The sequence below is a fragment of the Myotis daubentonii genome, chromosome 1, assembly GCF_963259705.1.
Source record: "Myotis daubentonii chromosome 1, mMyoDau2.1, whole genome shotgun sequence".
In the NCBI taxonomy this organism is placed as follows: domain Eukaryota; kingdom Metazoa; phylum Chordata; class Mammalia; order Chiroptera; family Vespertilionidae; genus Myotis; species Myotis daubentonii.
The window spans coordinates 203,932,833-203,946,535 of record NC_081840.1 but is presented as its reverse complement, the minus strand read 5'-3'; the positions used below and the strand labels follow the sequence as shown (position 1 = coordinate 203,946,535).

At 43.1% G+C, this 13,703-nt stretch overlaps 1 protein-coding gene across 1 annotated transcript in view; it reads right to left on the bottom strand.

Annotated features, from left to right (window-relative positions):
• The window catches only part of CORIN (corin, serine peptidase), a 217,925-nt gene that overhangs the window by 13,712 nt on the left and 190,510 nt on the right, over positions 1 to 13,703 (bottom strand). The window contains exons 17-19 of the mRNA XM_059671920.1: positions 5,912 to 6,028; positions 756 to 805; positions 435 to 609 (exon numbers count right to left, since the gene is read on the bottom strand). Coding sequence (XP_059527903.1) covers positions 435 to 609; positions 756 to 805; positions 5,912 to 6,028 — 342 coding nt within the window. The remainder of the gene's footprint in view (positions 1 to 434; positions 610 to 755; positions 806 to 5,911; positions 6,029 to 13,703) is intronic.

Genomic DNA, 13,703 nt, shown 5'->3' with positions numbered 1-13,703 from the left:
AACCTCTCGCTCTCATTGGTCTCTTTCTCTGGAGAACCCTGACTAATACACATATTGTACCTTTAACTCTGCTTCCCAAAGTCCTCACCAGTTCCTCCAGCACCCTCCCCTCACCGTAGTATCCCCTTGAGTAAGTCCCCCCTTTAACTCCACATGTATCTGATGTATTCAAAAGGGCTAGAAAAGACACCAGTGCTGGCCGGGGAGTCAATCCGCTAAACTGCCTATCCCTCCCTCTTTAGGACATAAATCATAAGCAAGATCTATCCATTTCACATACACAGGCTGACAACACCGAGGGCAGAAAAACCCAAGCAGATAGAGACCTGGGAAGAAGATCATCGGTGGCTTTTGCACTGAAGGGGCTTCACTAAGAACCTAGGTGACAAAATGACCAGATCGAGGCAAAGCAAAGGAGAAAAGGTGCAGCTCACCCCTCGAAGCAGTGGGCGACTGTCAGGACCCACTTCTTGGCAATGAGGACGCAGCCACAGATGTGCCCACTGGGCTCACTCTGCAGGGAGCACTGCCAGGGCCACCTTCCAGGGCGACTTGTCCGGCCCCCGAGGATCCTCTTGTTCATTCGGGCAGCAGGGCGGCGCCCACAGTCTACCAAGGAGCAGGAGAGGCAGAGGCGTGTGTGACTCACCCCCAAACCCAGCTAGATGCTGTCACGTGCAAGGGATTGTTTTTCCCCTGAGCCAACCCAGCTAAATAAAGTTTATGCCCCACTGGGACATCATTCATTCTCTCACCTTGTTTAGAGCACAGAAGAGAAATCTTACTTCTGCTGTGGCAAGACTGTCTGGATTTGGAAACATAAAATGGTATAATATTAAGTTACATTCATTGTTCACTTCAAACACTACCCGTGAAAAGCAAGCCATAGGTTCCACCCTTGCCTGAGGTCAAGGCAGGGCTGACCTCATGGCGGGGATGTTGTCAGAATCACCGCGGGGATGGGGTGTACAAAGGACGTGTACTTTTTCTAGTTTATTTAATATCATCGTAATCAAATTTCACATTTGTCAGAAGGGGAGCTATTGTTAGCAAAGTTTCCCACCTCATCTTGGTTGATGAAACCACCCAGAATATGAACTCAAACCATGATTTTTCCAAGTAAGGAGGAGAAAGTGGGGGGAGGATTGGGCTGCTTCTTAGAATCTACAGTGAGGGGACCATGTCAGATTTTTATGCTCATGGAGAGGCATGTATGTCAAAAAATTTTGAGAACTAGTTTGAAATAAATAAAATATTATTTTAAAATGTTAGAGAATGGATAAAAAATGAATATTTAAATTGTCAAATAATCTTGCCAAGACTATTAGATTATGGATCTATGACTGGCTGGCAGGTAAAAGGGGGTTAACTTTATTCCACGTAGCTCTAGATGGCAGAGTCAGGACTAATGGTAGAATTCATAAGAAGTGTGGGCTCAGGAGAAGAACTTTCTAAAAATTGGAGTTAACCTTTGAAGGCAAGAACATGGGCCATGTTTCAGCACCTATCAATGTGGCTGCACCAGAAAATTCAGTGTAGGGTACATCAAGTTTTAATCACAAAGCTCCTTCCAACCATGAAGCATTTATTTACAGTGTAAATTAAAAAGACAAAAAAATTTGGGGGGACTCTTAGATATATCATGATGTTCCGGGAGCCGGTCCATCCTTGCTGTTTCAAAGGACCTGGCATATATGGCATACTGTTCTTAAAATGTTTTCTCACCTTCTTGGCACTATGTGTTTTAACCAAGGTCTTCTCTCTGAGAAAGGATGTTTCCCCAGGTAGGGATTTTCCCCTGAAGTTAGGGAGGGAATAAAACCCCTCAACTAAGTGCCAGGCGGGTAATTAATCACTTTAACTACGAACAATCATGCTTAAGTTACATAATCTTTACTCCCTGGAATGGAGATAAGAAACGCCCTAACCTTTGTAATAGAGATTGATAGGATTGAATCAACTGGTATAAATACAGATGTAACAAGACAGAGACAGAACTTAGAAGACAGAACCAAGAGAGACAGAACCTAGGCACAGAACCTACACAGAACGTTCTCTAGAGACAGAAGAACTTCGCTGGAGAGAACATGGCAAAAGATCCTGGACAGAAACTGGCCTCAGAACCTAGAGACAGAACCTAGCGAGAGAACATGGCAAAAGATCCTGGACTGAACCTGACTACAGAAATTGGCAAGAGAACCTGACTAGAACCTGGTGACTGAACCTGGCTGGAGAACCTGGACAGAACCTGGCTGGAGAACCTAGCGAGGGAACATGGCTACAGAACCTGGCAACAGAACCTGGCTGGAGAACCTAGCAAAAGAACATGGACACAGAACCTGGCTGGAGATCCTAACCAGAACTTTGCCGGAGATCCTGACCAGAACTTGGCTAGAGATCCTGGCTAGGCTGCTGATCAATTGAACGCTGTCTCCGTGTCATTCCTTCTTCGCCGACTCTGTCCACACCTTTGGGGACCCCTGGACCTGCTAGGGTTGGATCCCAGCAATGATGTGCTTAGAATCCTAGACATATACATACATAAGTATATATCCATCCCTACATATGTCATTTCTACATTTCTTTTTGAAGATTTACTGTATTTTCATTTCTTGCTAAATTTGCATGGGGATCTGTGTAATTATTTGTATACAAGAAATTACATAATACATAAAAAGTACATTGCTTTTTGACTTCCCACAACCTAAAGTTGTATCTCCTCTTCCCTCCCTCCCTCTCCCTCTCTCTCTCTTCCTCTCTCTCTCTCTCTCTCTCTCTCTCTCTCTCTCTCCTTAATTTCTTTGTAGCACTTCCCAATATCTGAAATTCACATTGTTCACTAGCTTATAGCCCATCTGCCCACCTATATAATGTATATTCCTTGAGACCAGGGTCCTTGTCCCCCTAATTCTCTACTATATCCCCTCAAAGCTTAGCACTGAACTTGGCATGGAAGAGACGCTCAATAATTAATTGCTATTTGTTAGATCCAAAACCATAGCTTATACAAACAGGAAAAGACACCAAAGATTATCCATCTCAACTATTTATAGTATAGGAAACTGTGGTTATATATATATAAAATCCCACATCTAATTAGTAAGCCAGGACTCAAGCCAGTTCTACCAACTCCCAATTCAGAATGAGATATTTTATTTATTGATTTGACCTGAGAGGGCTTCTCCAGCATTCCCAGTTTGGGGAAACATATCACACTGTTAAAAGTTTCAGGTCATTGTTCTGGAGAAAGTACTTCAGTTGACAAATATTCAGTAATGTGGCTGCAGAGTTTGGTCTATGGGGAAAATGTCAAGGCATTCTAAAGAAAATGGCCCACCTTTGGTTTTCTTCTTTGGAATTCTTAAGCAGTGTCTTCCCTCAGACTTATTCAAAGCTGTGGGGTCAGAACCTGGTTTGAATTGAAAGGCTATCCGTTCCCATCTGCGGGCAGTGAGTTTTGAGTTTTGAGCAAGTTATTTACATATTCTATAGCTATGTCCCTATCCTATCAATAAAAGAGAAACATGGTAATTAGCCATACATCCGCTACCCTTCCCATTGGCTAATCAGGGCAATGTGCAAATTAACTGCCAGCCAAGATGGCGGCCGGCAGCCAGGCAGCTTGAAGTGAACATGAGGCTTGCTTGCTTCAGTGATGGAGGAAGCCAACGTTCCCAGCCTGCTGCTGCCGGCCTCTGAGCTTGCAGTTTGAAACATTATTACAAATATAGAAGCTAAACAAAACCCCAGAAACCTGCTTTCAGCCAGCCCGGATCTCAGAGCTGGAGCTGAAACAGTGTTTCGATTATAGAACCCAAACAAACCAGATACCTGCTTTCAGCAGCATAGGCCTAAGAGCTGGAGCCAAGCCTCAGAGCTAAAGCTGGCCCAAAATTAAAAAAAAGAAAAAAAGGAGCAGTTGGGAGCTTCAGACACCCGCCAGCCTGAAAACAGCCCTCAGCCCCTCCAGGCACCCCAGTGGGGACCCCCACTCTGATCCAGGACACCCTTCAGGGCAAACCAGCCGGCCCCCACCCGTGCACCAGGCCTCTATCCTATATAGTAAAAGGGTAATATGCCTCCCAGCACCGGGATCAGTGGAGCCACGAGGCCTCCCGGCACCGGGATCAGCATGACAGGGGGCAGCGCCCAAACCCCCTGATCGCCCTGCGGCTCTGTGTGTGACAGGGGGCAGGGCCACAACCTCCCTATCCGCCCTGCACTGTTCGTGACAGGGGAAGGTACCCCAACCCCCTGATGAGCCCTGCTCTGTGCCTGATAGGGGGGAGCTCCCCAACCCCCTGATCGCCCTGAGGCTCTGTGTGTGACAGGGTGCAGCGACCCAACCCCCTGATCGTCCCTGCTCTGTGTGCGACAGGGTGTGGCGCCCCAACCCCCCCCCCATGGGCCCTGCTCTGTGTGTGACGGGGTAGAGCCATAACCTCCCCATCGGCCCTGCCCTGACAGGGTGTGGCGCCCCAACCCCCTGATCCGCCCTGCTCTGTGTGTGACAGGGGGCGGTGCCCCAACTCCCCTATAGGCCCTACTCTGTGAGTGACAGGGGGGAGCTCCTGATCGACCCTGCTCTGTGTGTGACATAGTACGGAGCCCCAACCCCCCTGATGGCCCTGCTCTGTGCGTGACAGGGGGTGGCGCCGCAACCTCCCTATCGACCCTGCCTTGAGTGTGACAGGGGGTGGTGCCCCAACCCCCCAATCGGCCCTACCCTGAGCGTGACTGAGGGTGGCATCGCAACCTCCCAATCCGCCCTGCTCTGTGCATGATGGGGGCAGCGCCCCAACTCCCCAATCAGCCCTGCTCTGAGCCTGACCAGGGGCTGCCCCTAGGGATTGGGCCTGCCCTCTGCCACCCGGGAGCAGGCCTAAGCCAGCAGGTCATTATCTCCCGAGGGGTCCCAGGCTGCGAGAGGGCACAGGCCGGGCTGAGGGACCCCTCCCTGCCCCCCGAGTGCACAAATTTGTGCACTAGGCCTCTAGTCTATATATATAAAAGCCTAAGTGGCCATTCGACCATTTGACTGGTAGCTATGATGCACACTGACCACCAGGGGTCAGACGTTCAATGCACAGGCATGGAAACATGGAACAAACTGATGAATCTCAGAGGGAATGGGGGAGCAGAGAAGGTGGGAGGAGATTAACCTAAGATTTTATATGCATACCAGAGGCCCAGTGTATGGATTCTTGCACCCGTGGGGTCCCTCAGCCTGGCCTGTGAGGATTGGGCTGAAACCGGAAGTCTGACATCCCCCAACGGGTCCCAGATTGCAAGAGGGCACAGGTCAGGCTGAGGGACTTCACCGGTGCACAGATCTGTGCACCGGGCTTCTAGTAATGTAATATGAATCAACTTCCTTGACTTATCTTTCTCCTACAGACTAGACAAGGGAGGTGGCTCTGTTTAAGATGCCATTATTCTTATGGGCAATTTTCCACAGGTGCACTTTCAAGGCTACTTGATTCTAATTCCATCCCATGTCCATTTTTTTCTCAGACCTTCCAAGCTTTATTAGTTTTCATTACTTCAATTCCCTTTGTTAACTAGTTCCATGTAGCATTGGTAGGAAGTGCAAACATGGAATTCATTTTGAGTAGGAAGTGAAAAATAAACTCCAACATTATATTGCAAGTTCCTTCTCCTTCACCACAATAGTTTCTGTAATCATCATTAAAGGAAAACATCATTAGCCAAGAGAGAGAGAAAAATCTATATCTAGAAAGAAAAAATAAAGCCAAGCGATGTTGAAGTTAAAGCCAGCAGCCATTCTGTGGAAACTCACTATTGCTGTGACAAATGTGCATCATCTCAAGTGAGAAAGAGAGGAAGGGCCCGGATGATAGACTCTCACTCTATAATGCACACGACTCAGCTCTTGGGAAGGGTGTCTTACCCTTTCACCAGCAGTTCATGCAAAGTGCTCCCATTGAAGCTCTCCCAGTCGGAGTGTAACGTCAGCCACTGCTGGTCTTGCTCCTGTTCCTGTATGAATTCGGTCACAGACGGTTCTCTGAATGAAGGGTAAAGACCAGTTAAACAGTCCAACCACAGTGATCTTTGGCCAGACCAATGATGGTGAACCTTTTGAGCTCAGCGTGTCAGCATTTTGAAAAACCCTAACTTAACTCTGGTGCCGTGTCACATATAGAAATTTTTTTGATATTTGCAACCATAGTAAAACAAAGACTTATATTTTTGATATTTATTTTATATATTTAAATGCCATTTAACAAAGAAAAGTCAACCAAAAAAAATGAGTTCCCGTGTCACCTCTGACGTGCGTGTCATAGGTTCGCCATCACTGGGCCAGACAGTGTCATTATTTGGCACTTACTCTCTTTCCCCCTGCAAAAAAGCATTAAATTATAAATCAATATTTCAAGAGGGGGATTTGTATTTGAAATTTGGCGTGAAATGTGATCAGCAAGAGGGGAAGTTACTATAAATTTACTAAAGAAAAAAAAAATCCAAATTATTACAGCTGTTTTAGTCATTCCGTCTGCTGACATGTATTTGAACTTGGTGAGGTGTTAGATTTCTAACGTATATGATGTAAAAATTCCAGTATCTAAAATACAAGAGCAACTTTAAACAGGGGTCAAAAGTAAAATAAAATTTATCTGGCTGGGTGCTTTTTTTCCTTCTCTTTTCTTGCCCAATGTTATCGTGCAATGTAGCAATACCTTTAAATAAAAATAAGTAATAACTACAGAGAATAAATGGCCATCCAGTGTCTACTTAGATGGTATAAGATTTTATGTAGAATTATTTTAACATACTGCAAAATCCTTATGCACTAAAAATTGGCAAGGACCCTGAAAAACAGAGACAAGAGTTAGACAACATTATTTTGTTCCTGACCCACATTCTCACTCAACTTCCGCCAACATTGTCCTATGATTGTCTCATTCAATCATTCAAATAAATATGGTTATACTGCATCCAAGATTTAAAACCTTAGGTTTCTAAAGTATTTAGGTTTTAGTGTAAAATATCCTATTTTTCATAAATCAGTTGGTTTATTTAGGCAAGCCATCTTTGAAGAAAACCTTTGGGGATTTTATCACCTGATACAAAAAAGGGTAGAAAAGGTAGAGGAGTTAGTTTTAGACAGAAGGAAGGGGTGCTTCCTCTGAATCTGGGAGGCAGTGGGAGAAAAGGAAGCAGGCCCTCTGTTGGCCTTGGAGAAGGAGAGAGAATCCATCAGGAGAACTGAAATCAGACAGCCTCCACTTATCAAGTAGCAGGGGTGTGTGATGAGGAGGAAAGTGATAAGTTTATGGAATCGTTCCCTGGTTGGATTTTTTGGAGAAACAAATCAGAGATAGCTTAGAAGAATAACAAGCAGCGTCAAGGGTTCAGAGGAACCTGGAAATCTCGAAGCTGTGGTAGCGTCAAGTCTGCATGCGTAGTGACTTTCATTTTTGATAATGGAATGCTGTTTTGTTTTTTTGCAAAATAAGGGGGGGGGCACAGGAAAAGGAAAAAAGTTAGGTTTAGTGGCAGTGAAAGAAAAATGATAATTTCATCCAATTATTAATTATTTTAAAATTGCTATAAGAGGTGGGAGGATGGGCGGGAAGTGATTAACCAAAGACTTGCATGCATATATGCATACCCCACAAACACAGGCAATAATGCCATGAAGGCCGGGGACGGGGTGGGAGCATGCTGCAGGGGATCAGTGGTAGACAACTGTAATACTTTAAAGATAACATTTTTTTTTAAAGAAAAAGAATAAAAACCTTACCAAATCCCATTACTTTTAAAAAGGGAAAACCCCTCTAAAGAGAACATGTGATGATAGAATAAAAGCCAAAGCTTAAAAATAAAACAGTCCTTAATAATAAATGGATTCTAATCATTTGATTTTGAAAACAAATGGCATAAACCCAGACCACACTTTAAAAAAGAGTTGCACCAGGTTCAAATTTATTTAGAAACTTGGGAGAGCCGTTAGATGATTGAAGACCTCACAAAACCTACTGCACAATGAGGATTTTTCTTTTCCTCGACCAAACTGGGAGTCTGGGTTCCCACCAATCCCAGAATGCTGATGGGATGGTAAGTATGAAAGTCAGCGGCCACCCAGAACACTCCTGGTGTTTCTCCTGATCCCTGCATCCTGAGAACTCCTTTCTGCAGTGGGACAACCATGGCCGCCTACATCCAGGCATTTTGCTGGCAAAAAGCCGAAGGAAGATCAGCTCAGCCTTGTTTGATCAAGTCATTGTGTGGGCAGGTATTCACAGGCCGCCAGGAGCTAAACAAGGACAGTTCAGCAGAGGATTTACACTGGAGCTGGAGAGAAAACTCACCGCAAAAGGGCTCTTCAGTCTTTCAACTCAGAAGGTCCCTCCAGTTAAGCAAGGGCTCCCTCCACTGAGCACTGCATATAGGATAAGTTTACATTTCACTCAGCCTCCAGCAAGAAAGGCAATTTAGCCTGAATCTCTTAGTTACATCAAGTGGAAAATCGAAGACATTCATCATTAAGAAGAGGGGAGAATCATTATAAAAATTAGTTTTCCATGAAATCCTAAACACTAGCCTGCTTCTCGTGGACAAAAATAAATCTTTCAGCTCTAAAAACGTCATCCTATTGCCCATTAAAAATACATTCGTGAGTCCAGATGGTTCATTTCTTCCATCACACAGAATCTGAGCATCTGTGTGATTTTAATTTTTCTTGTGTTTTTTTTAAATAATTTAAAAATCATAAAAGTAGTACTTATGCATGGAAAAAATACACAATGAAAATACATACATCTTCCCATCCCAAATGTATAGAAACAGCCACTGGAAATAGTGTTTGCGTATCCTTGCCAAGCCTTTTCTATAATTCCTGTATATATACTCCTGTATTTCCAGTCTATACACATTGTTCTGTGAGCTGTTGATGACGCTTTCATTTAATGATTCACCTTGGAAGTCTTTCCATATAACAACATTTGTTAACTATTTTCTCTATGCCACGTATTAAAAGACTAACTCATTTATCTTATTTAATCCTCTCAACAACTTTGTGAAGTTTGCTGCATTATTATTCCCCATTTTGGAGATGGAAAAATTGAGGCAAAGAGAGAATAAGTAACTTGCCCCACGGCCACACAGCAAATAAATGGTGGAGCTGGTATTTGAATGCCTGAGGAGGTCTGATGTCAGGTTACCATTCACTCCTAACACTTTGAGCACTATGTGGCCCAACCTCATTAACAGCACAAGCCATGTTCTTTTTTTATCACTGCCGAGTGTTCCCTCATATGGCTGTGCATACCTTACTTAGCCAATCCATGACTGATGTACATGTAGGTTGTCTCCAATTTTTGGCTATTCTAGCAAAAAAGCAGCAGTAAACACCCTTAACCATTCAACTTTGCCTAAATGCACTAGTGATTTTAGAATAAATTTCTAAAACTAAAGTTATTGAATCAAAATTTAAATTTTCAATTAACAATATGAATTTTCTCTTCAAAGAGTAATGCTAATTTACATACTCATCAAGAATATGTGTGTCTGTACTTTTTATTTTTACTACATGTATAAAATATAAATCATGCTATTAAAAGGTATCTGGAACCCTAGCCGGTTTGGTTCAGTGGATAGAATGTCTGTCTAGGGACTGAAGGATCCTGGGTTCAATTCTGGTCAAGGACACATGCCCAGGTTGCAGGTGCTCAATCTCTCATCATGTTGTTTCTCTCCCTCTCTCTTTCTCTCTGAAATCAACAACAATAACAACAACAACAAAAAAATATATATATATACATATATATATTTAAAAAGGTATCTGGAACTTAAATACTGCTCAGATTTTGTTTGGCATTTCATAATTCATTTGCCAACATCTTTTTTCTATATTACATCCAGAGACAAATTAAAGAAATCCTGTTGGGTAGAGAGCAAAAAAATATTTTGCCGGTGATTAAGCATAAAAGTCACTATATCCTTAGAGCAGGGAATGGTGGGTAGGGAATGCTGTCAGACCCAAGTGCTTCTACAGTCGCCATGAACTCCTATACAGAGAAGGAAATTTAAGCCAGGAGCTAATGATTGAGGGGTGGGGAACATCCGGTCCTCGGGCTGTATGAGGCTCAAGAAATCCTTTGGTCTGACCCTGCCAAAGCATTAAGAGTGAGTTAATTAAATGTTTGACCAAATATAGCAGGCAAATTTTTAAGCTGCTAGTTTTGTATGGCCCATGAATAATGTTATAAATATCCAAATGGCTCCTGGCATTTGGCCCCTGAATTCCCTCAGTTGACAGCCTGAGAAAACTGGGACACACATCGAGACCCATCCCAAACATTTGTGGGGCCTAGAGCAAGAGTGTAAGTGGAGGCCCACATACCCTATGCCTTCATAGGGTTAGAAGTCAGGTTAGATGTTAGAAGTCAAGTTAACAAGCTATTAAAGAAAGTTCTCTTTCCTCTTGACAATCAGATTTCTTTAGGTTTAAATATAAAAGTATTGGACTCCCTGAACAGTCGTTTTCAAACCTTGGCATTCATTCATCAGAATTACCTGGAGAACCTGTTAAAATGGAGATGTTGCCCCTTCCCCAGATTTCCTGATTCAGCAAGTCTGAGATGGGCCCAAAAGGTTGCCTTTCTAATAGGACTCCAGGTGCTGTAGCTGGTGGTGGTCAGGACCATAATTTGAAAACATTGCTGAACAAGAACCAGACTCTCGATGGGCATAACTTCTTGGCTGACAGACTTCTTGCACTCTGGGGTGAAGCTTGGCTGGAGGCGGAAAGCCAGGGTGGTCCCTCTAAATTGGGATTTTGTGCCCTTGGCACTGCGACATTTTATACCAGACTAGAGGCCCGATACATGAAATTCATGCAAGGGCCTTGGCCCTGGCCCCCACCCGCTGCCCCCATGGCCGGGGGCCTCTGCTGCCTCTGCCGAGGTTCCCACCTACTGCAGCTTTGTCCAGAAGGATGTCCAATCTAATTAGCATACTATGCTTTTATTATTATAGATAATTATTTGCTATGTGGGGCTGTCCTGTGCACTGTAGGATGTTTAGCATTATCCCTGGCTTCTGCCCACTAGATGCCAGGAGAACCCCATCACTCCTGGATTGACAATCAAAAGTATTTACAGACTTCTCCAAACGTTCTCTTAGGGCAGGGCCACCCCTGGTTGAGAACCACTCCCCAAATCATGGGGTCCAGGGAAAGGCCTCTCTGTTCTGGGTCTGAAGGTGGTACTGTGCAGAGAAGCAAAAATGATTTCACTCAAATTTGCTTCTTGAATTATGTGCTTATAAGACACTTATTAAAAATGTATAATCCCATGCATGCACTAAAATGTGTAAATAGAACTTATCCAGAATTCTGAAACATCCTGACACTACAAAAGCAATTATATATTTCAAGGTTAGGTGATTAGAGTAGATCTGATTTGACCTCTAGACAATTGGCCTATACTTGTTCCACTCCCATCAAGTCGCTTTGTATTAGCAATAAGGCATCATATGCTTGTGTCATAATTATGCTGGGAGTGCTTACTTGAAAACAGAAAGTCAGCACACATCCCCGAAAAACAAGCCTTCTTTACTTTTGACAGCGAGAGAGAAATTACAAACGTGTGAAAAAATAATTTCTGATACTGAGAAGGGTTTTGAAGGAGATAAAAGAAGCAAATAGAGAGTGACTTGGCATGGGTGAAAGCTGCTTCAACAAGGTAGCTGATACATGAGCTGAGATAAGAATGCTTAGATAGAGGTAATTGTGAAGGTCTAGAGATCAACATTGCAAGCAAAAGAACAGTAAAGGAAAGCCCCTGAGCTCAAGCCAGGAGGAAAAGAAGCAGAAAGTGAGCTCCCCCAAGAAAAGGAGAGATTGGCTTATATAGAGAGAACTTCCTGCCCCTGGCCCCTGATTGGTCCATTTTCATGCAAATGAGGACTCCAATTAACAATTTGATTGGTCCAAAATCATTGTCCTGATTGGTTGCAGTGGAGCCATTCTGATTGATCAGTAAAGATGCAAATGAGGATGTAATTGTGCAGCTCCAATTAGACAGAAAGTCTCAATTCTATTGGTCAAAATATGATTCCAGGAACTCCTTTATAAGGGTCCGCTTGGACAGCAGTTGCACAACGCAGAAAGCTTGGCTGCCCAGTCTGTGCCTTTTGGCTGAAATTCTGCGAGCATGAGAGGCCACATACACAATGGCTGCTAGACTCTGATTATAAATGTGGGCCTTATTAACCACAAGGAGTCCTTCTTTAGCAGGTACATTCTTTCTCAGCATCAACAGTTTAAGGTCAATGTGTCATAAAGTTTAATGGACTAGTGGAAAGTGCTAGGATATTGGGTAAGCGAGAGAGGCATGGTACAGATTAGGCAGTCTTACATGCCAGAGTGAGAAACTGGATTTTGAGTTCAAACTGTATGAATAATAAGGCCAGCAGGCTTGCCATATAGTTATCATTGCCGACTATCAGTCCTATCTAGGAGGTAGAAGAAAGCCAAATTGCAGTAGGTTGCAAAGACAACATGAACAACATAGTGGATCAGAAGTTAAGTCATCACCAGGCATCTCCTGTTAGAGTTCCAAAATGAAGTCACCACCACATAAGGAATTCTAACAGAAGTCACTCAGACCTCTTCGGTCAATTCCTGATGGGTCACTCAAGTTATAAATCATGTTCTTATTTTCCCAGGACCCATTCATATCGATGTCTAATGGCCTTGCTATATTCATTATGACTGGGGGGATCTGATGCACCCAGAGACTTTATGGAGATTAATTCTTCCTATTCTAAAATCTTCTTGCTTACAATTACCCCGCTATTTTTGGCTAAAAGCTGGGTCTTGACAGTACCTATTTCTGGAGAGCCCATGGAAACCATCGTCAATTGTATAAATCAGAACGTGGATCCATTTATTTTTTTTACCACAAAATGAAATGTAAGTTTTTAAAAATCTAATTAATTCAGAACCGCAAGTAGTTCCATTTCAGTTAATAATGGTGAATTTGTCTATACCACTGAGAAGTTTCCATTTAATTTCATAAATTATTCATTAACTCAACTGACAGTTTGAGATTTCGTTTGCTAACAAATATCCAAATTCTTGCCAGAACTTGCTGTTAGTGACCTTGTGGAAATGCTCTCAGGACAACTGGTAGATTTACCTTGCTTTGTTTATTAAAACCTCATATCCAATGGTCTCATGGAAGAATTTTAAAATCATTTTCTCTTTCTTCAGGATGTAACACTTTTAAAGAAAAGTATTATTCTTTCTCACCCCAGAACAGCACATTCCAAAAAACACTACACCCACACATTGGACTCTGTGATTTTCTTCTCACCCAGGCAGTCATTTAACCAGCAGCTTCTTGCTAATGGGTAGGAAATGAATACTCTGTGCCAGGGCTACACATCTGCCAGAAAACTACAAAGCTTCTGTGTGAAAAAAATATAACACTTGGTGAGTTTGCTTCAGCTGAGTTCTACTTACGAGATGCCAGGCATCTACTTATTACTCTAAGTGACATTTCAAAAAGTAAAAAACACTTGGATTATGGTGCTGCAGGATAAGTTTCTCCTACCCCCACCTCCTCATTGCTATCCATTTAAAAATCATACAATGGTAAGGTCACAAGATGGTGTGAGGACTTACCACAAAACTCCCACAGATCGCAATATTAAAAGGGACTTATGTTTGA